The sequence below is a fragment of the Alternaria incomplexa genome (genome assembly GCF_024043165.1).
Source record: "Alternaria incomplexa strain BMP 0042 chromosome Unknown scaffold_15, whole genome shotgun sequence".
NCBI lineage: Eukaryota > Fungi > Ascomycota > Dothideomycetes > Pleosporales > Pleosporaceae > Alternaria > Alternaria incomplexa.
The window spans coordinates 315,855-343,287 of record NW_026249864.1 but is presented as its reverse complement, the minus strand read 5'-3'; the positions used below and the strand labels follow the sequence as shown (position 1 = coordinate 343,287).

At 53.4% G+C, this 27,433-nt stretch overlaps 10 protein-coding genes across 10 annotated transcripts; 4 read left to right on the top strand and 6 right to left on the bottom strand.

Moving 5' to 3' along the window:
* Window positions 1-34: 34 nt before the first annotated feature.
* On the bottom strand, window positions 35-1,279 carry J4E90_009181 (uncharacterized protein; the record flags this gene model as incomplete). Its single annotated transcript, XM_051438701.1, has 3 exons — window positions 35-820; window positions 913-1,109; window positions 1,162-1,279. The coding sequence occupies 3 exons, from the start codon at window positions 1,277-1,279 to the stop codon at window positions 35-37; spliced, it is 1,101 nt and encodes a 366-aa protein (XP_051287364.1).
* A 1,337-nt stretch (window positions 1,280-2,616) lies between these two features.
* Window positions 2,617-4,998, top strand: J4E90_009180 (uncharacterized protein; the record flags this gene model as incomplete). The annotated part of the gene is made up of 3 exons (XM_051438700.1): window positions 2,617-2,879; window positions 2,930-3,405; window positions 3,455-4,998. The coding sequence occupies 3 exons, from the start codon at window positions 2,617-2,619 to the stop codon at window positions 4,996-4,998; spliced, it is 2,283 nt and encodes a 760-aa protein (XP_051287363.1).
* Window positions 4,999-5,809: 811 nt separating this feature from the next.
* Window positions 5,810-8,154, bottom strand: J4E90_009179 (uncharacterized protein; the record flags this gene model as incomplete). The annotated part of the gene is made up of 2 exons (XM_051438699.1): window positions 5,810-7,875; window positions 7,923-8,154. The coding sequence occupies 2 exons, from the start codon at window positions 8,152-8,154 to the stop codon at window positions 5,810-5,812; spliced, it is 2,298 nt and encodes a 765-aa protein (XP_051287362.1).
* Window positions 8,155-9,506: 1,352 nt separating this feature from the next.
* On the top strand, window positions 9,507-11,190 carry J4E90_009178 (uncharacterized protein; the record flags this gene model as incomplete). Its single annotated transcript, XM_051438698.1, has 8 exons — window positions 9,507-9,595; window positions 9,663-9,834; window positions 9,886-9,926; window positions 9,980-10,115; window positions 10,170-10,353; window positions 10,408-10,537; window positions 10,598-10,970; window positions 11,170-11,190. The coding sequence occupies 8 exons, from the start codon at window positions 9,507-9,509 to the stop codon at window positions 11,188-11,190; spliced, it is 1,146 nt and encodes a 381-aa protein (XP_051287361.1).
* Window positions 11,191-11,472: 282 nt separating this feature from the next.
* On the bottom strand, window positions 11,473-12,512 carry J4E90_009177 (uncharacterized protein; the record flags this gene model as incomplete). Its single annotated transcript, XM_051438697.1, has 2 exons — window positions 11,473-11,836; window positions 11,887-12,512. The coding sequence occupies 2 exons, from the start codon at window positions 12,510-12,512 to the stop codon at window positions 11,473-11,475; spliced, it is 990 nt and encodes a 329-aa protein (XP_051287360.1).
* A 640-nt stretch (window positions 12,513-13,152) lies between these two features.
* On the bottom strand, window positions 13,153-14,245 carry J4E90_009176 (uncharacterized protein; the record flags this gene model as incomplete). The annotated part of the gene is made up of 3 exons (XM_051438696.1): window positions 13,153-13,685; window positions 13,736-13,793; window positions 13,856-14,245. The coding sequence occupies 3 exons, from the start codon at window positions 14,243-14,245 to the stop codon at window positions 13,153-13,155; spliced, it is 981 nt and encodes a 326-aa protein (XP_051287359.1).
* A 2,245-nt stretch (window positions 14,246-16,490) lies between these two features.
* On the top strand, window positions 16,491-17,917 carry J4E90_009175 (uncharacterized protein; the record flags this gene model as incomplete). Its single annotated transcript, XM_051438695.1, has 3 exons — window positions 16,491-17,252; window positions 17,303-17,353; window positions 17,402-17,917. 3 exons carry the CDS (start codon window positions 16,491-16,493, stop codon window positions 17,915-17,917), a joined length of 1,329 nt encoding a protein of 442 aa, XP_051287358.1.
* Window positions 17,918-18,230: 313 nt separating this feature from the next.
* On the bottom strand, window positions 18,231-19,298 carry J4E90_009174 (uncharacterized protein; the record flags this gene model as incomplete). Its single annotated transcript, XM_051438694.1, has 3 exons — window positions 18,231-18,341; window positions 18,394-18,450; window positions 18,501-19,298. The coding sequence occupies 3 exons, from the start codon at window positions 19,296-19,298 to the stop codon at window positions 18,231-18,233; spliced, it is 966 nt and encodes a 321-aa protein (XP_051287357.1).
* A 2,210-nt stretch (window positions 19,299-21,508) lies between these two features.
* Window positions 21,509-22,461, top strand: J4E90_009173 (uncharacterized protein; the record flags this gene model as incomplete). Its single annotated transcript, XM_051438693.1, has 2 exons — window positions 21,509-21,761; window positions 21,848-22,461. 2 exons carry the CDS (start codon window positions 21,509-21,511, stop codon window positions 22,459-22,461), a joined length of 867 nt encoding a protein of 288 aa, XP_051287356.1.
* Window positions 22,462-25,746: 3,285 nt separating this feature from the next.
* On the bottom strand, window positions 25,747-27,144 carry J4E90_009172 (uncharacterized protein; the record flags this gene model as incomplete). The annotated part of the gene is made up of 2 exons (XM_051438692.1): window positions 25,747-27,066; window positions 27,136-27,144. 2 exons carry the CDS (start codon window positions 27,142-27,144, stop codon window positions 25,747-25,749), a joined length of 1,329 nt encoding a protein of 442 aa, XP_051287355.1.
* Between the last annotated feature and the right edge of the window lie 289 nt (window positions 27,145-27,433).

Genomic DNA, 27,433 nt, shown 5'->3' with positions numbered 1-27,433 from the left:
ATCATTTCATTTACAGGTGAGCTTTGCATTCCCTCTACTCCTGGTTGAAATCGACAACTGCCCGGCCAGCAATCTCTCCCCGCTTCAGCTTCTGCACCGCTTCGTTGAACTTGCTCAGCGGATACACAGTGTAGATGGGCTTCAACAGTCCTCGCTTCGCAAAATCGAGCGTCTTGTCGACGTCCGCCATGCTGCTCACGAGCGTACCCTGTACACTCTGTTTCCTGAAGCACATCTGGTTCGGGTCCACGTCGATGTGCTGAGTACCAGCCGGCGGCAACCCAATGCACATGACCTTTCCGCCTACACGGTTGCCCAGATAGGATATCGAGGACGGGTAGGTCTGCACGGCGGTGACGAAGACGCCATGGGCACCGATGCCGTCACACAACCTGACCACTTCCTCGCCTACGTTGTCGGTCTTCTTGAAATCGATAAAGTGCTCTGCGCCTCCAGTTTCCATACAGAGCTTTTGCTTATCATCGCCAGTATCAATGGCTATGGCGCGCAGACCCATAGCTTTCGCGAGCTGCACGCCTTGTAGACCGACGCCACCGCCTGCACCAGGGAACACGGCCCAGTCTCCGGGCCGCAGCTGTGACTCCTTGATTGATGTGTAGATTGTCGAAGCAGAGCACATGATAGGTCCAGCTATGTAGTCGTTTACACCATCTGGGACGAGGGTTGTGTAACGTTCGGGCGAAACGATGTACTGCTTGTATGAGCCGTCGATCATCAGTCCAGTCAAGACTGCCTTTGCACAGTAGCATTCGTTGCCGTTGCGACAAAGCTCGCATGTGCCGCAAGTGTCTTGGATTGGCTGGAAACGTCAGCGTATGTTCTTCTGGAAAGGCTCTCCCTTCGCATCACTTCCTCCTCGATGCATGGGGGCATGATGTTCGGCCTGCTCACCTTATATCCAGCTCGCATTCCCGGCTTCAAGTTCTTGACCTGGTCTCCGACTTTGACGATGACACCGCTGCCTTCGTGGCCCGCGCATCGGACTCCTAAATCTGACATCTTGGGGAGAGCCCAGTCGTTGAGCATGAAGTGAAGATCGCTGTGGCAGATACCGGTCGCATTGAGCTTGATGAGTACGTCCGTCGGCCCTGGGAGCGTTGTCAACACCCGTCGATTCTCTGAACAGTGCTCGACACATACCACATTCTGGGACTGGAACATCCTGCACCTCAACGTGGAAATCTGGACCCTCGTTGACCACGACGCCAGCTTTGCATGTTTTCGGTATGTCAAAGGTTTGGATTTTTTCTTCTGTCATGTTGAGAGATTGGTAGTTGAGGAGGTTGGTACAAAGTCGATTAGTATGAAGGTGAACAGATCAAAACGGTAACAGCCCAACGACTAGAGAATGGTCTATACATGAACCCCTCAACATCATCCTACCCCTCATTTCATGAAATCGCACAGACTGTCCGCGCCGCAAGCTTCTCCAATGACGGAGTAGCGATTCACCTTGCGATTCCGCACAAGCCAATGGAATGCTAGCTAGACAACCTCGGTCTTGAACCTATGCCCAGTAAAATATGGATCATCATCAACGCGACTCAGTAGGCTCGAATCGTCTCTCACATGAGGGAAGGCGGGGGTTTCCGCGTTGAAGGAGCGAAGTGGGCGGTTGTCGGAGCCGTGTACGTGTAGGCGCTTGGCCTTCCCCATACATGAGGCGCGTGTGGTGCGGGGTGATGTACGTGGGGTTGTCAGGCAAGTTAAGGTGGCGTGAGACCCATGTACATCGACTTCAGACTCGACTTCGGGCAAGCTTGCAACAACTGAGTTGTCTGACACGCAAGTCAATATGTATTGTCACGATGCAGCCTTTTCCACGCCAATGATACGAGGAGTTGCAAATCCGACGTTCTCAAGTGGCAAGAGATGGACGCATCAAACCATGTGCTGCTAGACGATGTTTCGGGATCGAAGGTCGTTAGCAGATTAGAATTCCACATAGTTCTATTTGCTGTCAGGCCCATGGATGATAGCATACCCGGTCGATCAGACGAGTTGGCGCGTCTAGCAGATTCCATGCATTACGCGATCTAGTATGGCGTGGCATCAGATGGCCTCGTCGGTGATGCGGTTGCTGCTCGACGGCTTACTCAAGGTCGGTGTCTGGCCTCGCCCAGCGCACCAAGCCGCCGATTTCCGCCATAGCTTCTTCTCGTCGTGACTTCGCGTCCACGAATGACAAGGCGAGTATTACCGTCATGGTAGCGGTTCCGAAAGCGGGGTCTAGAGGGCCCACATGCCGATCGAGGTCGTCATGCCATTGCGCGTGGCGGCGACAGAGATGCTGGCCTTTGACGAGAGCGTCTGATGGAGCGCGCCGAGGAGCACCAATGAGACGTGGTGCGACGAGCAGCACCGAGAAGTGCGGCTGCGTGCTTGGGTGAAGTCACGATAGTGGGGCGGAGCTTCTCGTGATGCTAGGCAGGATGGAGCTAACAGATGCGGGGGGCAAGCCAGGAAGGTGCTGGCCAGATTGGTCGTGCTTATGAATGCCCCGCTACTTATACACCCAGAGCAACCCAGCAGCGGCGAGCGCAGTTTGTTTCCCTCAAACAGTCTCTTCCACCACACCCGACACCACACTCCATCATGTCCCAAAGCGAGTGTCCCGTCAAGAAGACGCCCAACGTCGCTGGCGCCGGCACCCGGAACGCAGACTGGTGGCCCAACGAGCTCAGGACCAACATCCTCCGCCAGCACGACCCCAGACAGAACCCTCTCGGCGCCGACTTCAACTACGCCGACGAGTTCAAGAAGCTCGACTACGATGCGCTCAAGAAGGACCTCAATGCCCTCATGACCGACTCGCAGGACTGGTGGCCCGCCGACTTTGGCCACTATGGCGGTCTTTTGTACGTGCACCCCCAATTGGCCCTAGCTACTTCCTCTAACATGCCCGTAGCATCCGTATGGCGTGGCACTCGGCTGGTACCTACCGCGTCACCGACGGCCGTGGTGGCGGCGGTGAGGGACAGCAGCGCTTTGCTCCCCTCAACGCATGGCCCGACAACGTCTCCCTCGACAAGGCCCGCCGCCTGCTCTGGCCCATCAAGCAGAAGTACGGCAACAGGATCTCCTGGGCCGACTTGATGCTGCTGACTGGCAACGTCGCGCTCGAGTCCATGGGCTGCCCAACCTTTGGTTTCGCCGGTGGCCGCGCCGACACGTTCCAGTCCGACGAGTCCGTCTACTGGGGTGGCGAGACCGAGTGGCTCGGCAGCGACGTCCGCTACGCTGATGGTGCCAAGGGTGTCAAGGGCCAGGGCATCATGGACGGCGACCAGCACAAGGTCGACAAGGACGAGACCCACACATCGAGGGATCTCGAGAAGCCTTTGGCCGCCGCACACATGGGTCTCATCTACGTGAACCCAGAAGGTAAGCACACCCAGCCGACATTCTGCTCCTACCAACCTAACGCGCTCAGGCCCCGAGGGTGTTCCCGACCCCGTTGCCGCCGCTCACGACATCCGCACGACTTTCGGCCGCATGGCCATGAACGACGAGGAGACCGCCGCCCTCATCATCGGAGGCCACTCCTTCGGAAAGACACACGGTGCTGCTCCCACCGAGAACACCGGCCCAGACCCGAACTCTGAGGATCTTTCTACACAAGGATTTGGGTGGATGAACAAGCACGGCCGCGGTAACGGTCCCGACACCATCACGAGTGGTCTGGAGGTTACCTGGACCGGCACACCCACCAAGTGGAGCAACAAGTACCTCGAGTACCTCTACAAGTACGAGTGGGAGCTGGAGAAGAGCCCTGCTGGCGCGAACCAGTGGGTCGCTAAGACCGAGGACAAGATCATTCCCGACGCCTACGACCAAGGCAAGAAGCACAAGCCGAGGATGTTGACTACCGATTTGTCCATGCGCATGGACCCTGCCTACGAGAAGATCACGCGTCGCTGGCTGGACCATCCCGAGGAGCTACACGACGCCTTTGTTCGCGCCTGGTTCAAGCTCCTCCACCGTGACATGGGTCCCCGCTCCAGGTGGTTGGGCCCGGAGATTCCTAAAGAGGTGCTCATCTGGGAGGACCCCGTTCCCCAGCCAGAGGGCGAGATCATCGGCGAGTCCGAAATCTCAACGCTGAAGAAGCAAATCCTTGACGCTGGCATTGAGCCTGCTAAGCTCATCCGCACTGCTTGGGCTTCAGCAGCTTCTTTCCGTGGCAGCGACAAGCGTGGAGGTGCCAACGGTGCCCGTATCCGCCTTGCTCCCCAGAAGGATTGGGAGGTCAACAACCCCAAGGAGCTTGCCGAGGTTCTCAAGGCCCTTGAAGGCATCCAATCCAAGTTCAACGGTGGCAGCAAGAAGGTTTCTCTGGCTGACTTGATCGTCTTGGCTGGTACCGCTGCCGTCGAGAAGGCTGCCGGTGTATCCGTTCCCTTTACCCCCGGCCGCACCGACGCTTCGCAGGAGCAGACTGACGTTCAGTCTTTCGAGCACCTTGAGCCCGTCACTGACGGTTTCCGTAACTTTGGCAAGGGTACCGAGCGTGTCCGCACCGAACAACTCGACGTCGACAAGGCTCATCTTCTCCGCCTTACTGCCCCTGAGATGGTTGTCCTCACTGGTGGTATGCGCGCGCTGAACGCCAACTGGGACGGCTCATCCCACGGCGTCTTCACCAAGCGTCCTGGCCAACTCACCAACGACTTCTTCGTCAACCTCCTCGACAACAACACCGAGTGGAAGGCAACTGATGCAAGCAAGGAGCTATATGAGGGCGTTGACCGCAAGTCCGGCCAGAAGAAGTGGACCGCCACTCGCCACGACCTTGTCTTCGGTGCGCATCCCGAGCTTCGCGCCGTCGCCGAGACATACGCCTCACCCGACAACGCGGACAAGTTTGTCAAGGAGTTTGTTGCCGGATGGGAGAAGATTATGAACAACGACCGATACGATGTCAAGAACAAGTCGGTGAGTGCACAATCGAGTGGAGCAAACAGGCCGCGTCTGTGAGAAGAATCACATGCAGTCACGGTCGCGTTTTCGCTCCCCTGTTTCCGCGCGTGTAACCTACCTTCTACTTTTCCTGAGTGGGTAGCATGGTGGTTGGGTTGTGTTACACTCGCTGACGTTTTCTTCACTAGACTTGAGTCTTGTCCTTGTTTTACATGAAGAAACCTTTGCCATGAGATATGAGATACCTAGGTAGTACCGCTGTGTCGCAACACACAGAAGGAATAAGACTATGATACAATGCACATTTACATCAAGAATGGATTTACGTGCTAATTGGAAGTGATTTTGCCGCCTTGATATTGGCTCTGGGTTGTGGTCTCACTGTCAAACACAAGATATTCATCGGAACAAACACGTACAGCAAACAAACACATTGATTTATTTGTCGACGCAAGATGAGGTTGTCGAGGTGGAAAGAGGAGAGAGAATGCTACATAAAACGCCAGCGCGCCCAAGCGCATGCTCTAACCCAGGTCATTAATCTCGTTATGCTCAACGCAGGTGTAGGAAAGTCCAATTCACGGCAACCCAATACCGCATCGCTATGCTCCTTCCGCGTTCGTCGTAATGTGAATCCGAGGTGTCGCAATCTTGATCATCGTGCACTAGGCACAAGCTCATCTTGATGCTTTCGCAGCGTAATAGTAAGTCGCTGCACCAGTACCAAGAACAAGAGCGGAAGCACTGAAGCTTTTGTGTTAGCAATGGCGTCTCTCAATACTGTCATTGTGTGACGGAATTCGTACGAGGCAAGAGCGCCACAAGCCACATACTCAAGGATTCAGGGAGAAAAGGAAACGGTGTTCGCTCACCTAGCTCGCTTCCGATCGCCAAAACAAGCAGTCATGAGGTGACCGACGGGCCCAAACATGACTCGGAAGAAATGCTGAAGAAAGTTCTCGTTGTGATGATTCGGTCGCTGTGCAAGTGCAGGCTTCGCTGCCTCGACAATCTTGTCTTTGATACTGACACCATCTACCACTGCGCTTGTCGCATCTTCTGATGTCTCTGAAGAGTCTTCAACTAGTACTCTGCGCTGCCGGAGGTCAGAATCCGGACCAGCTACAGGGTGCGCACCTGAGGCGGTAGCCTTGGGCTCAGACGTAACTTGATCCATGGCAGGTTTCTCGGTGTTGATAGATGTGGTGATGGCATCTCGCAGAGCATCGGAAGCCCGAGAGACGTCTTTTGCACCATCATGCTTATCCACACTTTCCGCTTCGCTGGACTCGTGGGTATGATTACTCGACTCGTCGTGTTTGGTGTCGACAGCGTACCCAAGTTGCTTGCTCTCATCAGGCAGTGGGGTTGCGTATGGGTCACGCACGAATCTGGCGGGCGGACTGGACATGCGGGTAGTATTGTGACTGATGTACACGGGCGATGGCATACTGTCTAAATCATGGTGGTCCTCCTCTTCGTCGCTGAATTCGTCTTCAGGTACAGAAGCTAGCGAGGTGTACGATTTGACAGGTACAAGATCGACAGAGGAGCACGCTTGAGATAGAACAGATGGCTGGGGAGAATGTGGCCGCTCGTGCATGGATTCATCTTCGGGAAGATGCATGCCAATTGTCGCTACACGTTCCAAGATTGATTGACGGCTAGTGGGAAATCGTTCCAACGACGGATCGTTCAGGTCATGATCTTCCGCATCTGACTGTGGTAGCCTGTGGGGAAGATTGCTTCCTGTTCGCCCTCTAAAGAAGTCGTGTCGGCCAGCTCCGCCGAACAGTTCTCTCGCGTTGTCCGTCTCGTAACCAAAAGTCGGTTGCTTGTCCAGAGAAAAGGGGGTATCGTCCTCTGAAAAGACAGACCCAGTGCTACTGACAGCAGATGCTTCGCGTTCATGGGGGAGGAGAGGTGCATCGCCCTCTTCATTCTCAGCGTAGTCATCCTCGTCGTCCTCGTAGGCCCCGTAGTGACATGGCTCCGAGATTCCCGAGTTATCACTCTTAGTAACGATCTCGCTTCCCCTATAATCCGAGAAGCCACTTTCGTGTGATAGCAACGGATACCTGTCGAGCTCGTCCTCGTCATTTTCAGATTCGGTTGGAATTCTGCCCTCATCATGGAAGGCAGTCTCGTGAGGAAGGAGAGGAGCTCCACCGAAATCATCGTCATCGTCATCGTCGTTGTCAGTTCCATGGGAAAAATGCGGACCGTCGCTCAGCCCCGCTCCGCCATTCTCGAAGCCCGTCTCGTGGCTAAGTAAGGGCGCTAGATGCAACTCGTCACTGTCGTCAGGCTCCGAAGGTGTATCTATGGCCTCTCCGGCACTAGTCTGGTCTGTCGATGATGGCGCAGACTCATCGTCGATGATTATAGCGGGAGCGATTTGAGGATCATGATCCGCTTGGAAAGACTCATGGCGAAACAATGGAGCAGCTTCGCCATCATCAGACTCTGGCTCCGTATGGGACTCGGGCACGATATTGAGCTGGTCTGGCAAGGTATCCGCGGCTCTCATGTCATGCGCAGCCTTTTGGGCGGTCGTAGCGCCGGCGCCAAAGTCATCTCCATATGCAGGCCGACGGTCAGTCTTGTCGACTACCAGAAGAGGAATCTCGGGTGTTTTCGGAGCTGCTGTCTCGACCGGGGAGTCTACCTTGGTTCCCTCAAGGCCAGGTTCTGAGTCGGCAGCGCGTTTAGCAACATGTTCAGGCAGATGGGCGTAGTGGGTTTGATCGTAAGCTAGCTGCTCCTGGTTTATTGTACTGTCTTTGCGGTCCTCGGGCATCTTTGAGGGATTCCCGGGGGAAGTCTCTAGGGCGGCTGTGTTGGTGGTAGCTTCGGACGCTGGGCGCAGGGAGGTGCTCTCGCTGGCAGGCCTGACGTGGACAAGGTTGTTGCGAATGCCCTGGTCGACGGCAGCTGCGGAGAGTCAGCGGGACAGTCGACGAGGACGTAGAAGGACATACCGGTTTCTTTCGACTCGTCCAGCACCCAATGGTCCTCGCCGACGCGGATCTTGTACTGGTGGCTGCCTTCAGCGACGCCAGTGAACTCTCTGCTGAAGATGAGGTCGCCCGACGCCGTCTTGTCGTGCAGGGGCTGCATCTGCACCAGCGTCCAGTCGTTCAGGGAGGTGGTGACATAGACGGGCGGCTGCACGCCCGGCTGCGAGAAGGTGATGGTCGCGCGGGCGGCCATGGTGCCGTCGAGGGTCGGGTTGGGCAACGGCGGGGGTGGAGAGGGTGGAGGGAGCAGGGTGGGGTATGCAGGATGGCTCGCGTGCCTGGCAAGCCGCGGCGGGTCGTGGGCGAGGGGAGCGTCTACGGGCAGAGGAATATGGTCAGTGGTTGAGGATGGCGGTATGCTAGCAGGCCGCAGAGGCCGGGGAGACTGGTGAGAGGTGTAGGCGGGCATGCAACGGGGCGGGAGAGGCGTAGGCGGGCATGCAACGGGGCGGGAGAGGAACAGGTGTGGTACAGAGGAGGGGAGCATGCCAGCTTACAGCGCAGTGACGCCAAATGTCGTGCCAGCGACCCGAGGCAGGCAGGCAGGCAGGCAGGCAGGCAAGTGTCGAGGCAGGCGGGCAAGCGTTGAGGCCGCCTCAGGGCAGGAGCGGCTCGCCTGGTGGGTTGCGGCTTCCCTGCTCCGTTGGGCAACACGCGCAGGCGTCGTGGCTGCGGCGGATGCCTCTGCTCTCCGCACGCCCGCCTGTTGGAGCCTCGATGCTTTTCGCGCGGGCGTGCGGTGCTGGCAGAGTGACGTGAATGCAACGTCCAACACCCGTCAGCGCTAGCCCGCCCGTAACCGAAACCAGGCTGCCTCCGCGGCGATCCTCGACCTCATGCTCCGAGTTTCTTCATCGCCCGCCATCTGATCGTCGGTCTGCCCAACACCCGAGCAGCGCAAGCAGTGACTAGGCCCTTGTGAAAACCCCCCTGAGACGTCCAAGAAGACGTCTATGCCATCGTCACCAGCCACACCGGGATAGCCCGTCGGCCTGGTGCACGCGCGCGGCCAATCACCGTGTACCTCAGAAACACTCGAACCATTCGTTCAGCCTTCCGCCCACGCAACCCGAGGCCATGTTCTCCCACAAACCTCCGATACCATTGTGCCGGGATCGTGGCTCCAAACAAGGTTTCGAGATGCGCGCTGCGACAGGGCTTGCCGCACCATGACCACGCGACAACCCACAGTGCCGATGCCGACAAGAGGCATGCACAGGCCGCGTGGCTCTTTGTGCACCGTTTGATGTGCTTCTGGAAGGCAATCTTAGTTTCAACCAGCGCCGCCTCAATAATGCCGTGCCGAGTCTTGCAACGTGCCCATCGCCCTGTCGCACTTTGGGTGTCGTAACTCGTCCACGATGTATTAGATGTGTGTAGGTCCCGTCTGCCAGCCTCTAGTCTAGCCATCATCCTTCACTTTGCTTTTCGCTTCCTCTTCTCCAGTCGGGCGTTTGGAAACCTTGCGCCGTCGTAGCATCAACTCTCGTAGACCCATGTCAAACCTTCGGACATCGTATAGCTCAACCAGGTACCGAGCTCGCAATGGGGCACATCGTATACGTCGCGAACGGGCGTGACCAAGGACCCGTCATAGGCCGAGTCAGTATGGCCATGTATACCGTCGCTGTGGCGTTTGTGGCTCTTCGGCAAGCACCCATCTTCGCCACGAGCAAATGTCGTATTGCTAACAAAATGTAGATGCTTCACGCGCGGATACGTTGTCAAGAAATTCGGCCTAGACGATCTCTTCATCGCCATCGCCGTTACCCTCGGAGCCGCACAGACAGTCACCATCATATTACAAATCGAGCATGGCCAGGGACGACATGCATCAGAGCTTCACGTGGAGCAATTCGACGAGATGCTCATGGTATGTTCAACACACCTTGTGACACTCGACTTAGTACTGACAGTGGACTAGTACCAATGGATCAATATGCTCATCTACTTTGTCGCAAATTGGTATGCTGCAACATCGCTCTCGACATCAGCTTCCAAGATTAACTTTATTGCAGGGCTGTCAAGATGAGCATCCTATCTCTGTACTACCGAATCGGCTATGGAAAACAGGGCCTGCCATGGATCGTGCAGTCACCTGCTGTATGGACAGCGGCCGGCTTTATGACTGCCTTTAGTTTCTCCGTCTTCCTTGTGAGTATCATGCCCGTCTGTCTGTACGAGATGCACAACTGACAACGTCCGAAGGCTCAATTGTTCATCTGCACACCAGTATCACGTGTCTGGGATATCGAAGCCCAACCCGATGGATGCATTAATGCTGCCATGTTCATGGTCATTTCGGGTGCCATCAATGTCGTCACTGATATTGTCTTGTTGATCTTCCCGTTGCCTTTGATATGGGTGATCAAATTCAACAAGAGACAAAGGAGTAAGTCGACGTCTTTATGTCTCTAAGAACGCTCATTGTTGACCGTCCCTTCAGCGGCTCTAGCAGTCATTCTCTCTATCGGCGTCATCCCGGTCATAGCCAGCACCATGCGCCTTTGCGAGATTGTCATGTCGGACAGTCCCATCAGACCAGGAAGTACATGGCAAGAAGTCGATTTCAGCTGGTACGCCTTCGCCTAGCCCGTTCTCTTTACTAGTAGCATTTTCTGACAAATGAACCGCAGGGGCTGGTCTTGGGTTCCAGTATGGTCCCAAATCGAGGTTGACATTGGCATTCTGGCCGCCTCTCTTCCCTCACTGTCCCCTTTACTCAAACATGTTTTCCACTGTCCCGCTCGAGCCACCACACCTTCCGAGGTACCCACTCTACCAGGATACCGCGGGAGTTGGGGAGAAAAGAACCTGGTCAGCATGGACGACGAAGACGATATCGAGAAATCGCCATGGGACTTTGCATTACCCGAAGAGAAGAATGGCGCATTCGATTTCGATGTGGAGAGGAGATTGACCGTTACGGAGATTGAAATGGGAAAGGCTATGGATATGGGGAATAGTTACTTCGATGATACCGCGTCGGAGGTCGAGGAGAGAGAATCGGTAGGTAGACCGAGTATAGGGGTCGCAAGGACGGCGGATGTTCATGTTCTGTCTCGAACCGGGGTGCCGAGGCTAATAGAGTATAAGAAATTATGACATTACGTTACAATGTTTGCCCTGTGGCCCATAGCGCACTATCTGTTGGTTAGCTGGCATGTACCTTATGTACGTACCGATGCTTGCTTGCAACTGTTTGTAGCAAGCATACTTGCCTTTATAGGCAGTTCTCATCTCATGTTAGAGTAAATCATCAATTCATCTCATATCTACTCACATCCAAGACTATCTGGAATGGTTCAGGTATGGGACCTTCATTTCTTTGGTCTCGTGGTGCATCATGTTAGTGTAGTCATCAGGTGGTATACAGGGTGTTAGTAAAAGTCTTCTACCGTCAAAGGGCTTCCGACGCTTCACCAGCGTCCGAAGCTATCGAACGCGGAGCTGAATTGAGTAGCTGGGTCGCGTCAGTCACAATCCTCATCATCACACCGTATGCGTGCGTTCACTTACCGTACCCACTCGTGACAGCGCATTCGCTCGCCTCAGCTTTCTCCATCGCCTTGGGCAGCCACTCCCTAATCTTCTCTTCCCTGTTGTGGTGACTCGGGTGCGTGCTCAGTATCTGCGGCGGCCCCGCCCCACCAGCCTTCTCCATGCGCGTCCAGAACTGCATTGCAGCTTCTGGTCGGTAGCAGCCCTGCGCCATCATCAAGAGACCAATGTAATCGGCTTCAGCTTCGTGCTTGCGGGAGGCGGGCATGGAGAGGAAGAGGTCGAGGAGCATTTTGCCCGAGTAAAAGGAGACATCGAAGAGAGATAGGGCGAGAACACCGAGGAGGATCAGAGGCGCTTGAGACATGCGTTCACTGTTCTTTGGTCAGTGCATGCTTCATCGGTCCGAGATAAGAGTACCAACGCAGTGTGATGCGCAACCACGTGCGCAATCTCATGTCCCAGCACGGCTGCAATGCCATCCTCATCCTTGCACAGAGGCAGGATCCCCGTAAACACAAAGACCTTGCCCCCCGGCGCTACAAACGCGTTCTGTTCCGGAGACTCGATGACGGTGACCTCCCACTGCAAGTCTTTCAACCCTTCGCCCTCGGCATACGGCAACAAACGCTCCAAAACCCTCTTCACCTGCTTCACCCGCGAATCGCTATCCGGTAGTATCCTGCCTTGGTACTCTTGCCGCACTTGCTCTACGGATGACCGTCCCAGCGCTTCTTCGATGCCAGGCGAGATGATGTTGAAGCGGCGGCGACCAGAGACGGGCACTTCTTCGAGATTGTACAGGTAGACGCCGCCAGTGCCCACGCTGATCAGACCGACGTCACGGTAAAACGTTGGGCGGGCAGCCCAGCGAAATAGGAGACCGGAGAGGCCACCTGAGGGAGAGTTGAACCGTTTGTATTGCTGGCCACTGCGACCGAGTTGCTGGTAGGCACGGGATTGTGGAAGGCTACGGACATGCTGGAATGAGGGTTGAGACGTGCGAGGTAGAGCGCGAATGGGTACGAATCGCGCTCGTATCCGGTACATGGCGGCGTTGATGCGGTGTTTGGGTGAGGTTTGGGCGAGGTTTGGCGATGAGATGGGGAAGGTGACGTGCATACCTATGAACTCCGCGGGAATGCCAAGACAGCCACAATTCGCTCCAAGGTCGTCAGCATTGGTCATGTTCGACTTGCGTGACGACCGCCTATCGGCCCAACAGACGGACAGGAACTCCAGTTCACATAGCGCAGTGTAGGGATCTATTTAAGGAGGTACAAAGCCGTTTCACCTACTTCTCCATAGGCTCACAGGCGTCATCTTCCATCGCGTATCGACAGGCTTGGAACATGGAAAAGTCGTAGCTCAATACGTTGGGCTAATACCGGCGATCCGCAACGTTCCCGTCGTTTACTCGCTCAGTGTTTCCAAATTCATTTCGGGATGCAACTTAAATGATACTCCTAGCTTCCGTCCAGATTGAAGTGGCCTTAACAAACAGATCGGACCTCGGAAACATCGAATGATGCGGCTACAACACGGTCACTTTACAAGAGGAGAGCTAGAGGAACAAGACTTTGAAGGTGGCAACACGTCGTATATATTGTCGCAATACTGTCGCTGCTGACAGCTTTTCGCATTGCACTGTAGTGGTGGTACTTGCTCCTTCGGCTCCATCTTGCTCAAACTATACGTAGGCATACTCTACGTGAACTTCAAGGACGCAGGCATCGGGCTTGTAGGGGACAGGCTCGGGGAAGGGAGAAACCATTGCCGGAGAGGTTGAGCAAGGCGTCTCAGCAGCAGAAGACTCAGCCTTAGTAGGTGTAGCAGACGCAGTGGCCACGGCAGACGAGGTAGGAACGACGGCAGAAGACTGGGTGACGGCCGCACTGGTAGCGGAAGAGGCGGCAGCAGAGGATGACGAGCTGGTGGCACCGCACGACGCCAGAGGTGCGACGCTGTCGATCTTGGAGGCGACCCAGGAAGAAGCATCGTCGGTGTAGAGCTCAAAGTAGTTCAAGTGGTCGGCTACAATGTTTCCGCCGGCGCAGACTGGGTCGCCGGCAGCACAGTAGGAGCGAAGGACGGGTGCGTAGCGATTGAGGCGAGCGAGATCCTCCGGCTTACGCCCGTTAGACTGCTTGTCGGCACCGTCAAGCACATTGTAGGGCTGGTTGGCGGTATGCATCACGTCTCCCCAGAGGAGAGCCGCGGCGACTGAAACATGTTAGGAAGGACATTGCCGTAGTATCGTCGAAGTCGCTTACCCGCTTTGCCTGCAGCAGAGTTGTTGTCTAGGCCGGTCGAGACGAACGTGCATCCACCCTATATCGCAGTACGTAGTTAGCACATGCCTCACGGGTGCCCGGTTCTCACATGATGCTTACCGGTCCTCCAAACACATCTCCGGCCACGTGAGCTCCCTCAGAGTACCCATTCACCACAATGTGCGAGCAAGGGCACTTCTCGTTGAAGGCGGTGATCTGAGAGATACCATTGCGAGCGCCCTCAGCAACTTGGTTACAGTAGTCTCCACCAAGGGTTACATCAAACTGGATGTCAATGTAGTCGCAGCTCTTGCCCTGAGCAGTCAACTTGCCGCAGGTGGCCTCGACGAAGGGGAAAGTGCGACCGTCATGGTATGGGGCGTCGTTGCCACGAGCCATGAATATGACCACATCGGCACAAGTTGCGTCGAGCTTCGGGGGCACGGTTTGCGCAGCAGCGAGGGCGGAGAAGGCGCCCAGGGCGATGGTGTTGCGGATACTGAACGACATGATTAAGGATTATGTTTGTATAGTAATGTATAGCGATTAGAGAGTGTGGAGGTGGAGACCGCAGGTAGGGCTGGAGCTGCAAAAAGAACGTGATGGGCCTTTTAGGGGTACCTGGGGTATCACATTGCAGCAAGAGGGGACAGCTTTAATACATGCAGTATACGAACACGTTAAATTTGATCGTTCACCTGGGCGTCAGCATCGTTTACGGTGGAGACGTCTATACGAGCCTGTTGTGGTTCCATCCCTTTTGCCCTGCATAGGTGCCCGAACAATCGTTGCGGTTGCTTGCATCCTCGAGCCACAATCTCGTTAGAGGATTACTAGAAGAAGAAGCTACCAACAGCTGTGTTCTGTTGGCGTTAGTCCTGCCGGTAGCCCAGCCATAAAGGGATAGAACAGCATCAGTGCCACCGGGTATTCTGATATCTCGGCAACCCCTACAAAAAGCTTGGTACTTGAGAGTTGGATAACACGGCAGTACGACAAGATGTGTTCGTACATCGGCATCCCGTTGTTCTGCACATGGTGGGTCTCGATGAACGCGTTGCTTCTCAGCTAAAAGATGTTCATGTCACAGCAGCCGTGGTGACATAGCGACGTATCAAAATAAAAAGCGCCTCGCGATTAACGACGGCGCACAATCCTTTTGACTATGGCGACTGAGCCTATGTAGACGCTGTTCACGACTCGCGTCTGTACCTACCTTACAGTTCTCCGTCGTAATAGCACTCCCATGGCAATTGGGGTTTCTTCCAATCATGCTAGTCGAGGAGTAGAACTTTCAAATATTGCCCAGCTAGGTCTTTCCAGGGATCTTGCACCTCATCCCACGGCTTCCAGTGATCAACGCGCCAATAGGATTGCGATCCTTGAATAATCCAGGGCAACTGATCCCGCTGGAAGATAGCATCCGTTGCCGAGCCTGGAGATGGAATTTCTTAAGTTTGAGCATCTCGAGACTACTGTTGAGGCATCCATCAGAAATGGTAGTAGAGTGCTCTGGTCAGACACAGAGCGGAAGCGACTTGCAAGACCACGGCCCTCGCGAAGGGTTTATTTCCAATCACGTCAACGTACAGTCGAGACTCACAGACTTTTTCGTCCCCTTCGTGTTTGAACAAAATCTGTCGTTTTTACTGCCTCTAGAACGACCTAGTTTTCTCTTTCCAAAACGCTCTCCACGCAGGGTCGCACTGAGACTTTTTCAGTGTTTCGTCGTCGCGTTGATAGTACCGTCCCCCAAAGGCTGTCTCAGGTGCGAGTTCCAGCCCAATGCGATGAGTGAAGGGAGTGGCGTACTAGTATCTATCAATCACACACCGAAAGAACTCGGAATATATCACCAGTTCAGCTAGCATCTAAAGCTTGACTAGATTTAGGAAGAAAGCGAGATATTTTAACATCCGCGAGCACGACTCTTGATAGCTGTTTTTAACTAACCTTTGGACCGGCGAGTCCTCGTTTTTCTTCGAGCCGTTATGAGTGAACCCTAATGGTCGCGAAGACGCACCCAATCTACTATCAGCCGCAGTTCTACTTTGTAGAAAAAGAGTAGCCTGCATACTTAAGTGTTAAGATTAAGTAGTAGTAGTAGCACCTAGGTAGTACCTAGTAGAGCCATACGACAAGGTTCTGATTATCGTAAACTTGTTGCGTCACTCCGGCATCATCGATCTCTCCGGTGATATTCTCTTTAGCAAGACTTGACTCGCTGTAGCGGGCATCGTGGCTGCTTCTTTACTGTACTGATATCAGACGGACCTCGGAAGCTGGAAGGCGCGCGCACATGATTGGCTGGGAGAGGCTGTGGGGTAACTCCGCCAAGTCTACCACTTCGCTGCGAACATCACCCTATTGCCACGAGGCTTTGTCCTAAGTAAGATGCGCAAACAATCATTCTAAAAGCCAAACCCAGAACCCATTGCGCGTACTGCGTTGTCTGAGCTACGTAGCTAGGCATTCAATGCGCGAGGCTGGCTTCCGAGCGTTGCTTCAAGCGCAGTGGCAGAGCGTGCCGTATCCGACGTACTCGCCTCGCCTGGCCCGCCGGCAATGACCGCTGCGGCGGGCATCCCGCCACCGATCCCCTCCTATTACCTCATAAATTCGGAAAACTGAGCTTGTAAAATTCGCCAAACTCGATCTCCCGCAAGATGTGACTCAGCAAAGTATGGGTCTGGGGAAGCAGAATCCTGGGGTCGACTGACCTTGCGGTCAAACATCATTTTTGCCGTGCAACAACATGGCCGCCATTGGACCGGATCCACCAACTGAAGAGTTCAGCCAGATCGAAGAGGAGGATATTGCGCCAACCAAGCAAGAAGTATCTTCAACCTTTGATGTCACGAGAGTCGCATCTACCGAGCCGCCTCCCAATGGCGGATGGGTAGCATGGTCACAAGTGCTAGGTGGGCATATCATCACCTTCTTCACCTGGGGCTTCATCACATCATTTGGTATGTTCCAAGCGCACTATACCTCCATTGGACTGTCGACCGCGTCCAATATCTCATGGATCGGTGCACTCACCGTCTTCTTCCTGCTGTCCATCCCTCTTTGGTCTGGCGCCGCGTCAGACACCGGTCATTTCAAGCTTGTTCTGCGCGTAGGCATTGGACTATGGTTGGTCGGCATCTTCATGACAAGTATCTGCAAGGAGTACTGGCAGTTCGTGCTTGCGCAGGGGTTTTGCATCGGTTTCGCAAATGGATGCATGTTCGTGCCCATGGTATCCGTGATCTCGACATATTTCGATGCGACAAAGCGGAGTTTTGCAATTAGTATCACGTTATGCGGGTCGGGCACTGGTGGGCTAGTTATTCCGATCATGCTCAACAGGTTGATTGATCGCATCGGGTTTGGATGGGCGGTGAGGACGTTGGGCTTCATGGCGCTGGTCATGCTATTGATTGCTGAGCGGCTGCTAAAGAAGCGGCTTCCACCAAAGGTTGCGGTCAAGATGCTCGAACCGAGTGAGCTCAAGGACCCGGTCTTTGATCTTTTCGTAAGTGGTCTGATTCGACGAACCCGGGACGTCTTTGCTAACGTACACAGATTCTCGGCTCGGTCTTTTGCTTCGCAGGTCTTTGGTTCGCTTTCTTCTATGTAAGTACATACCGCAATCTTCTTCAACAAATAGCTGACCTTACCCAGATCAATGCTTTCGCTCGAACAACGTTGGGTATGACGTTGGAAGAATCGATACCGCTCCTCTTGGTGCTAAACGGCATCGGCATTCCGGGACGTCTGTTACCCGCGTACGTTGCTGGCCGCTATTGCCGGCCATTGACCATCAGCCTGATCGTCAGTTTCGTCACTGCTCTTCTACTATATTGTTGGATTGCGATCACTTCGACAGCAGGAATGTATGCCTTTGCGGCGCTTTACGGCTTGTTTGCTGCAGGCTTGCAAGCCATGTTCCCTGCAACACTCGCCGATCTTACCCTGGACAACAAGAAAATCGGAACAAGAATGGGCATGGGGTTTGCCTTGTCTAGTTTTGGTTGCCTTATCGGAGGTCCTGGTGGAGGTGCGTTGGTTGAGGTTGGCAACGGATCCTATCTGTATGGACAGGTGCTTGCTGGCTCATGCGGTGTATTGGGCTTCATGTGTTTCTTGGTAGCGGCATTGATACATAAGAGGCAGGCAAAGCTGTTCGATGGCGTCTAAAGAGGTGTTGTGGCGACTCATGTCCTCAAGGCTTTCGGCCGATGTCGTGAAGCGTTGCATCACATTCATGCAAAATGGGAGCCAAGATCTCGCCGCCCTGTCATTGCCTTATTTCCTCGCAAGGACCGCGAAAGCCAGAACGAAGAAGCTTAGATCGAAGGAGGTAGCCATTCATAGCATTGGGTCGTGTTTCTCATGCATGTTTTGTACACTACCTACGTTCGCCCGTTGTTGGCCTTTCCGCCAGACCGTGGAACGCGTTTGAATTATATATCTACGTGTTTATTCGTTTTCATAACACTTTGAATATCACCTAAAACACGCCCGGAATAGGTGGCCCCCAGATCTTGAGCGCCTGTGGCCCAGCAGGAACGTGCGATACCTCCGTCTCAGCATTGACCAAATCGCCATCCGCATAGTGCTCCTTGTAACGCTGTTAGTATCAGGCCAATCAAATTATGACAAGTGTTGCCTACCAATATGAACTTGCTGGTATCAAACCAGTAGTCAAAGACTTGACTTCCGAGGACATGCTGTTCCCGGTTAGCAGTTCGTCCACAACCATGGAGTTGATGTAACCAACTCTTCCCACACCCCAACAACTCTCATATCCTTTCGACTCAAGATAGTCATGGCCCAAATGCTCGACGTCGAAGTCATGGGTCTCAAACGCAGAATGCGCAACAGTAGGTTCGTAGTCCGGTTTGACCCGCTTAAAGAAGAAGGCATGGTGATCTGTGTACTCCAAACCACGATCGATATGGAAGAAGCATGTGATGGGCTTATCGTCTTTGTAAACGATATCCGATGGAGCGAGAGCGAGAGTCTTGGTGTACCAGTCATACATCTGTTGATACGCGCCATCTGGATATGTCACACCGTAGTGACCCCAGCGATGAACGGGAGCTGGGCCGAGCTCAAAGCGCTGGAATTTGCCCTTTCGTGGCTTTTCGTCCTCGTAATTGACGACCAGCTTCTTCAGAGCTGGCGGTTCGGCCTCACTCTTTTGTTGACCATGAATGAGATAGACATGGTGTCCTACAGGGTCGGTGAGCTTAACATAATTCCCTCCTCCTGGAGCGTCGAGAGGTGCAATAGAAGTAGCTCCATCTATCTGACTTGCGCGTTCCAGCTCTCCTCTACTCTCCACTTCATATGCTGCTCCTTCGAAACTGCTCTTGCCGTCGGCTTGACGTGCGATGTATACAAAGGGCTCCACGCCATACCCTTTGAAGAAGATCTGGTTTTGGGGATCTTCTCGCGCGATGGACAGTCCGAAGTCGAGGAGAAATTGACGCGCCTTGGTTAGGTCGGCATGGTAGTAGATGACGAACGCCGTTGCCTTGAGACGGATCCTCATGTCGTTGTCAGGTATCGGCATGTCGTATGATTCAAAACAAAAGTGTAATAATCTATGCGCAAGCGTCGTTGGTTGGGCGGATGATATACAGCGCTGCAATTCGATGTATGTTGATCTACGCTACTAACCTCGAGCTGTCAGCTCAAGCACGTGGAGGCTATGTAGCTCGCCTTCCGCGACCGCTTTACATCAGTTGTGGAACCGAGGTACCGGTACAGCGTCAACAGTCAACGGTGTCAGGTTCCAGGGAGCTAGTACGCTGGGGTTCGTAAAGACCAACTGGGTTAGCAATAGTTGTGGTTCTGACGTAGGCGGGTAAGGTGGTGTGCGCACATTGATACCACCTTATCCTGGGAATTCTATCTGCGCTAGTAGCTAGCGTTTGATCAAGACCGTTCAACTGAAGCCGGGAATTAGTTTGTCAGACTTCTAAATTTGCATGCAACACTGCAAGTGCATGTTTGAAGGAAGGGTGATTTGCATAGCGCGCAAAGTGTCGCAGGTGTGATTTACGCGCTGTGAACCCGAAGTAAATTGATGCATTCTGCCCTGCTTATAATATATTTGAGCACATGTATACACGGTCACTGGAAGAACTTAATTTATTCGTAGTATCCTGGCGCTAAGTTGTACTGAAAGAGTACAGCACGATCGTGTCCGAAGATGAGTCGCGCATTAGTCAACTTCTGCAAAGAGTGTATCATCTGGTTGGATCTCGACCAAGATGCGTGGTCCCTGGTAAACCAACCCTGGGTGGCAAGAGACTCGTAGTTCTCTTTGACAACGTATTGGTCAGTGGTAAAAACCCACGTCCCGCTGGTTTTGAGGTTCACCTGGAGGATTGAGAGGCCCGGGGTATGACCGGGGATGTGGCGGATGATCAACCCAGTGTTTAGCTCGAATCCGTCGCCGCGGAACGGTTCCAGTTAAGATCGAATTGAAGGTAGGTAGGCAGATAGACACCTGCATAGAGTTTTGAGTCAGCCTTGCCGACCCTGTAATTCATAATGTCTCATAAGACACATTATGACTACGAGTGGGGTGCGTGTCTCTGTGACAATGACTTACCAAGATCTGTTTTTGTCGCAACGCTGTAAAATGCGTTCTTCAGTTCCTGCTCATGTGTATAGATAGGGACGTCCGTCCCCGAAAATACTCTAATCCTCCAGCATGATCAAGATGAAGATGGCCCATGATGACGGCCTTAACGTCTTTGATGTCATTGCCAGTTTTCCGAATGGCAACATCCAAGTCATGATCCTCGCAATAGTTCTCCCGAGCAAAGATGTCGTTGAGCTGTGGTCCCCAAACGTCTGGATAATCTTTGCCAGGACCAGTCTCGAAGAGCACGAGTCCTTCAGTAGGATGAGAGACCAAAGCACACATCATTACCATTGACCTTCGAGCATATTGTTGCGGGTTCAACTTGCTTGCAGTAGAAGTATTCGCCTACATAGCCGAGTCAATCTGCTATTTTCTGATACCAGCGCCAGCGCTGTTGTGCTGAATGGATTGAGACGTACCCCGGTGATCATGAAAGCCTCATCAGCTACCACGTCTCCTACATGAAGAGGCCAAAGCTTCGTTCCCTGAAAGCACGATGAGTACAACGCGTCGTTCTGGAAAGCGAGTGCTTGCATCAGGTGCCAGACTCCCAGGAATATTCATCATCCCAGACCGTTTCCGCGTGAACGGTCGTGTATTGACGCAATGAAGTCTGGCAAGTAGACTACGTGAAGAACTTAGCAGAGCCTGTGAAACCACGTGAACAGACTTCGCTGCTTGCTATTATATAGACATACACCATCTGAAAAGCAGCCACCTGTGCATCTGGATTCTGACTGGCTATGCGCGTTGTGGTACGCGTTTACCCCGCTTCAAAAGCAGCCCAAGTAGCCCACATAGTCAAGCTGCGTATTGTCCGCGGATGTATTCCGAAAAACAAGACCGCAACTTATCGCTGACAAATTCAAATTGATTCGGCTTCAGTCTCTGTAGTTTGGTACAGCGGATAAGGTGGTATGCCTTGGCGGGTTCCTGCGTCGGAAAGCGGATACGCTGCCTTCCAACTACTGATGTTCATGCGCGTTTCCGAGAACCACACTGCATATGCTGATGGAGGAGTGAGAGTTGGTGAACTCCGACAACACATAGGAGCTGCCTTTGCCTTGAGAGCTGTGCGACCTGCTAGCTCCAACTCTTCTTCCCTATTCCGCGATTAGCTGTTCACGATGTCTTCAGAACCAGTTGCGTGGGATAGATTTGTTCGTTACATTGCGCAAGGGGCTGATCAGGATATTCGTTATGGCGACCCCATCGTTTCAGGCTCAGACGTGGATTTGATTGCTCAGATTGCAGAGGAAGGAAAACTCGAAGTAAAGATGTTGCATGGAAACGATCCGCTGAGTGCGACACCAACAGGCGAGATCGACAAAGTGGCGAGGCTGCTGGGACCGCTCGAGCCAGCTCATGTCCCAATCATCCGTTGCATTGGATTGAATTACAAAACACACAGTATGTATGGGATTAGAACACTAGTGGGAGAAGCACCCGATCTAACAGATTGCAAGTTCTCGAGACCGGACGGCCGCTTCCAACGTGTCCAACGGTCTTTACTAAGCCAGGGCCAGCCGTTGCGGGTCACGGCGAGGACGTCCCAATTCCTTGTTTCGCACAGGAGCAATGCGATTACGAGGGTGAACTGGTCGTTGTCATCGGCAAAGACGCAAAGAACATAGTGGAAGCCGATGCCTTGGACTATGTGGCTGGATATACTGCAGGTAACGATGTCTCCGCGCGCGACTGGCAAAGAGAAGCTGGGAAAGCAGGGCCTGTTCCGCAGTGGTCCTTCAGCAAGTCATTCGACAAGTACGCGCCGCTGGGACCGTGTATCGTAGCCACTCACGTCCTAGGAGAAGCCAACAAACAGTCGCTGAGGACGATGGTCAATGGGGAAATCAGACAGGAAGGCAATACGTCAGATCTGTGCTTTGGCGTCCGACGACTTGTCGCATTTTGCAGTCAGGGCCAGACTCTTCAGCGAGGCTCGTTGATCATGACCGGGACGCCAGGTGGAGTCGCACTGTTCATGAAGCCGCAAGCCTTTCTCGAAGATGGGGACAGGGTCGAGGTGGAGATTGGAGGAATTGGCCGAATGTCGAATCGCATGTCGTTTGATGCATGATGAGAAAGTAGACGGCACGTCCCGTTGAATCCATGTCCGTAGAGGTGGATGGCGGTAATCGGCACCATGTGTCCATAGCAATTCAAGTCGTGATCTTGAGTCCTGGGAAGCGCGTGCACGCAGATCGAGGCGAGAACATCAGCTAGCTCGACCCCGCAGCCCTCGCCCGCCGGTCGCGTTAGCGTGCCAAGGGCAGTCCGACGGCTCGAGTGCTGAGCCGACAGTCAATGCCAACATGCATAACATGCCCAGGTGCCTTCGCCGCGCCATGGAGAAGCCGTTGGGGCTCTCCACGTCTTTCATCTCATCCTCACATCATGTACCCATGCACCAAATGCGAAAGGACCTATCGTACGCAAAACTCCTTGACGCGTCATCAACACAGCCACCAAAAGACCTGCAAGCACCGCTGTTCAACCTGTGGCGTCGTCTTCCATCGCAGGGATCTTTTGTCTCGACACTCGAAGCTTCACCAGCCTTCGTCTCTCAACGACACAGTTGAACCGCCATCTGCCCAGATTGGCAGTGCCACTGCCGCATCGGGAAGGCAGCGATGTCATACCGCGTGTCTCCGATGTAGAGAGTTGAGGACGAAATGTGATGGACAGCGTCCGTGCTATACATGTCTGAACACCAACTCTTCCTGTCGATACTCCAACCGTTCCAATAGGCTGAGCCAGGTTCTTCCGCATGTCGCGACACCGGCCACCGATGCACCTCCACACGAGTCCAACCAACATGACGACCAGCCAGACGATGTGGGCTGCTTGTCGTACGAGGGATCATGCTTGCCTATCCAGAGCGCCGAGCATCCGAGAGAACATGATCTCCATCCAGGTACCCATCATATACGCCCCAGCTCCCTGGACAGACAGTCAATCTACGATCCGTACAACGATTGCTTGTTAGCGGGCATACCTATTCGTCCCGAACACTCCACATCCTCCGTCGCAACCGGTGAGACGTCCGATATAGGAACCATGTCTTGGCCGTGGCTACACGAAAACCTCTTTCTACCTGCCGACCCCCACTCATTGGCCAACACGATGAGCTCTGTGCAATTCCCATATTCCCAAGACGAAACGCTTGCCGGACTTGACTTGGAATCCTTCACCAATCTTGGCTCGCTGTCAACGCAGAGTCATGTTGGCCAACCGGACGTGGAGATGCTCTTAGGGCAGACTTCTGCGTCAGACGGATCGAGCAGCACATCACATCACCAAGCCTCAAAGAATATCTTCGCCACGGGCACGTTGGAAGATACGTGTAAGTCATCGTTCGATAGCGTGATGTGGAGCATTTTTACTGATACGAAAATAGGCAGTCTGGATCAAAGTGCGTCGATCACATCCAGAGACAATCAAAACCTAGTTATTGAGAATCTAGTCGGCCTCGCTTCCTCACCCGCGTGGGGTAATCAGTCAGAAAAGGACCATGCAAACTCCTGGGCCCTCGCTTCTGCCAAAGTTGCACTCGCATTTGGGCTCACTGATTACCAAGAGTGCTCGGGTTCGTCAGCACTCTACGACTTCTGCGCCAAGTATGTAGAACATTTCGGACCGCTATGGCCCCTGTTCAGCTTGCAAACCTTGGACCTGGACGCTCTTCATCCAATCCTTTTTCTCGTTCTTACTTCGATCGGATCGATGTATTGCGGCTCCAACGCGAGCAATTATGGGGCCATGATGCATACCACCATCCGGAGCACTCTTACGATGGTATGGGAGCTTGAAAACGAAGAGCTCGGTCTTCTCTGGCTGGCACAAGCGCGACTGCTGACTCAGGTAGCTGCGCTGTATTTCGGACAGCCAAAGGCTTTCACCTACGCCCACCATCTCGGCGCCTTGCTTGTCGCTCAAGCTCGGAGGATGGATCTCTTCTCAGCCGCATATTTTGACAAAGCTATGCAAAGGCTACAACGCATGAAAGACATTGCTTCAGATGAGGAGCGTCTGGAAATGTGGTTGCAACTGGAGACACGTCGACGACTAGCATTCGGTATATTCCGCGGCGACAGCTACACTAGTGTGTTGCTACACAGCAAACCTCTAATCTCAATGGAGGAGATCGACCTTCAGCTGCCAATGTGCGACGCTATATGGCGAAGCAAGAAGATGTCCCCTAGCTTGTGCCTGCAGATGATAGAGCATGACCAAACGCCTGGTAGAGAACTATGGGCTTCTGATATCTATCGTATCGCCATGGATAAGAACGAGCCGCTTCCACCTCTGGATCCTGCAGGACAGGAGCTTCTCATGTTCGGACTGCAATACTCTATTTGGCGCTTTTCCAAGGACCACAATATGTTCACCCGTTTGTCCGGAGGTCTTGAAGGCTCTAGTAGCGATGACTTATCATCTGTTTCTTCTGACAGTCCCTGCGAATCCATTTCCAGCAGGAGCCCTGGTTCGGAAAGGCTCAGCACAAGACGTCTATCAAAAAGTGCTACCAAGTCTTCAGAGACACACTGTTTGGATAGTACGGTACGCCGGATGGAGGATTTACGGCAGCAGCACCGACGTTTACTTTCTGCTCTTGAGAAATGGGAGCAAAGCCTTCCTCTAGTCAAGACATTCGTGAGAACCAATCTCGACCGTAGCTGTTTGATGAGTGGTCTAATACTCTTTCACTTGGGGCACCTTCGCCTACATGTCCCACTCGAAGACCTCCATCAAATTCAGTATCGACTCGCCGATAATCTTACTATCGAAGATCGTCTCGTTAATAAGGCGCGCAAATGGGCCAACTCACGACAAGGTCGGATTGCGGCTGAGCGGGCCTACAGTATCTGGAACATTATAGACCGAGAGTCAAAGCTGGAGAAAGAAAAGAGGGTAAACTTCAACCTATTGGCTTTCATAGGTTTACACCACAGCACAGTAGCTGTATGGGCATACACAGGAGCGCGTAACGACAAGATCAATAGGAACTCTGTAGAGTCTTCAATCGTACTGGAAGGGTGCGGGGAAACCACGGCTATTGATCCGCAGAGAATTGGCACGTTGTCGTCGTTCGTGGATTTATATGGCCGCATAAGCCCTGCGGGCTGGTCGTCGTTTGCGAAAGCAGCAGGCACGCTATCAAAGCAGCACTTTCCCGTCACTAAAGGATGTTGATTGAGACGAAGTGGTATGCGATTGCATTGAGGGGCTATCAGTAGCGCGCATCACACAAGCACGTTCAAACATCAGAGTTCGTGCTTCGACTGGGTTATGTAGAAGTATCGGTTATTATTGTACAACTTCCAAGGTCACAACTAGTCCCACCGAGCCACGTGACGAAGTATCACGCCTCCAATCGTCTGAACTTCAACCAACAAGAGCCCGTCTTCGATCCAGCTGCAAAGACGTCCGCCAGAACCAGGTTGTCTTCTTCCATGCCGGGGGGCATTGTTGCTTTGAACTTGCGAAAGATCAAACCTAGCATGTACTTGAGTTCTGTCAAAGCCAGATTCGAGCCCGGACAGGCACGAGAACCATGGCCGAACGGAATCCAGTTCAGTTTCATACGTTCGTCAGCGCCGATCCAGCGCTCAGGTTTCCAAAGCTGCGGCTCTGGATAAACCTCTTCTAGCTGTCCCTGGTTGAGCGCTGCAGTCGATGCGATCACGCCTCTCGGGACTTGCTTTCCAGCGATTACAAGATCCTTCCCCAAATGTCTTTCGAGTGGCCCTGGGATCATAGGGTACATCCGCATGGTCTCCCGAATAACACCGTCAAGAAATTCGAGATTCATGGTGCGCTTGATATCGAAGCTTTCCAAGTCGGGCAAGGCTTCAATGAGTTCCGCACGAAGTCGCTCCTGGGCCTCGGGATGGCGAGTCAGAAGCCAGCAAGCAAACGCGGCGGTATGCGAAGTAGTCGAAGAACCCGCTGCGAGCATCTCGACCATGTATGCGGGAATGTCTTCCGGAGGAACGGCAGATGCGTTTACTTTGTTCATAGACTGCAGCATCGAGAGAACATCCTTTTGTCGGCCAGCAGCGTTCTCACTAGTCTCCCAGCGGTTCAAAGCTTCTTTTGCTGTGACATCCATATCATGGCAATCTTTCCTCAATGTCTTCCACTTCTCATTGCCGAACCATCTGACGTAGAAATCTGCTCCAGGGATGAAGCTCTTCATCGCGTTCCAAGTGCTAAACGCGTGAAACCGTCGAAGAAAAGCTGGTGCGTCGTTCTCCTTGTAGTTGCGCAGCAGTCTGTGTTCTTCGGCCCAGAGTACATCGGTCACAATGTCCAGCGCAAGTAAGCGGAAGACGACGACTCCGTCAACGGCTTCTTCGTTCTCATCCTTACGATGGAGCAACTGGATGAAATCCTCGACGTGCGACTGGATGTTCTCCACCAAAGCCGCGAGGTTTTTGTTCTGGAAGCATTGGATCAAATTGTTGCGTGATGGGGCTGCAGACGGGTAGTCCACGAAACCGAGAGTGGACACGACGCCTTTCCAGCTTCCCATCGAGGAGTAGAATGAGGTCTTGAGTGCAGATTTGTCATATATCGTTTTCATTGCATTTTCGTCCACAGTGTGAACTTGATCCGTTGCGATGACGACAATGGGTCCATACTGATCAAGAAGCTTCGTAACGTAGTCCGACCGTCTACGCTTGTACGTGGCATATTTTAGTGGCAACTTGGAGACCCGCGCGTACCAGGGGCCTGGTATATGTCTAACTGGAGACATCAAGAAAGGGTACAAGATCTACAATTCGTTGTTCTGTCAGTTCCGTTTGGGATTCTGATAGCAAGAAGATGGGTGTGGCTCACGAGAGTGTTCAACAGATGCAGGGAGACAGCAATCAGCCCCCATCGAAGCATTAGCAGTAGTCCGACGGGAGTCTCTGCTACTGCAGCAGCTATTGCCGTCATAATGAATTGCGCCAGATGATACCGAAGTTCTTTGCGGCGAAAGTATTTTCACGCGATTTTGATGACCAAAAACGCGTTGTACAGGATGATTCTTCTACGAAGAC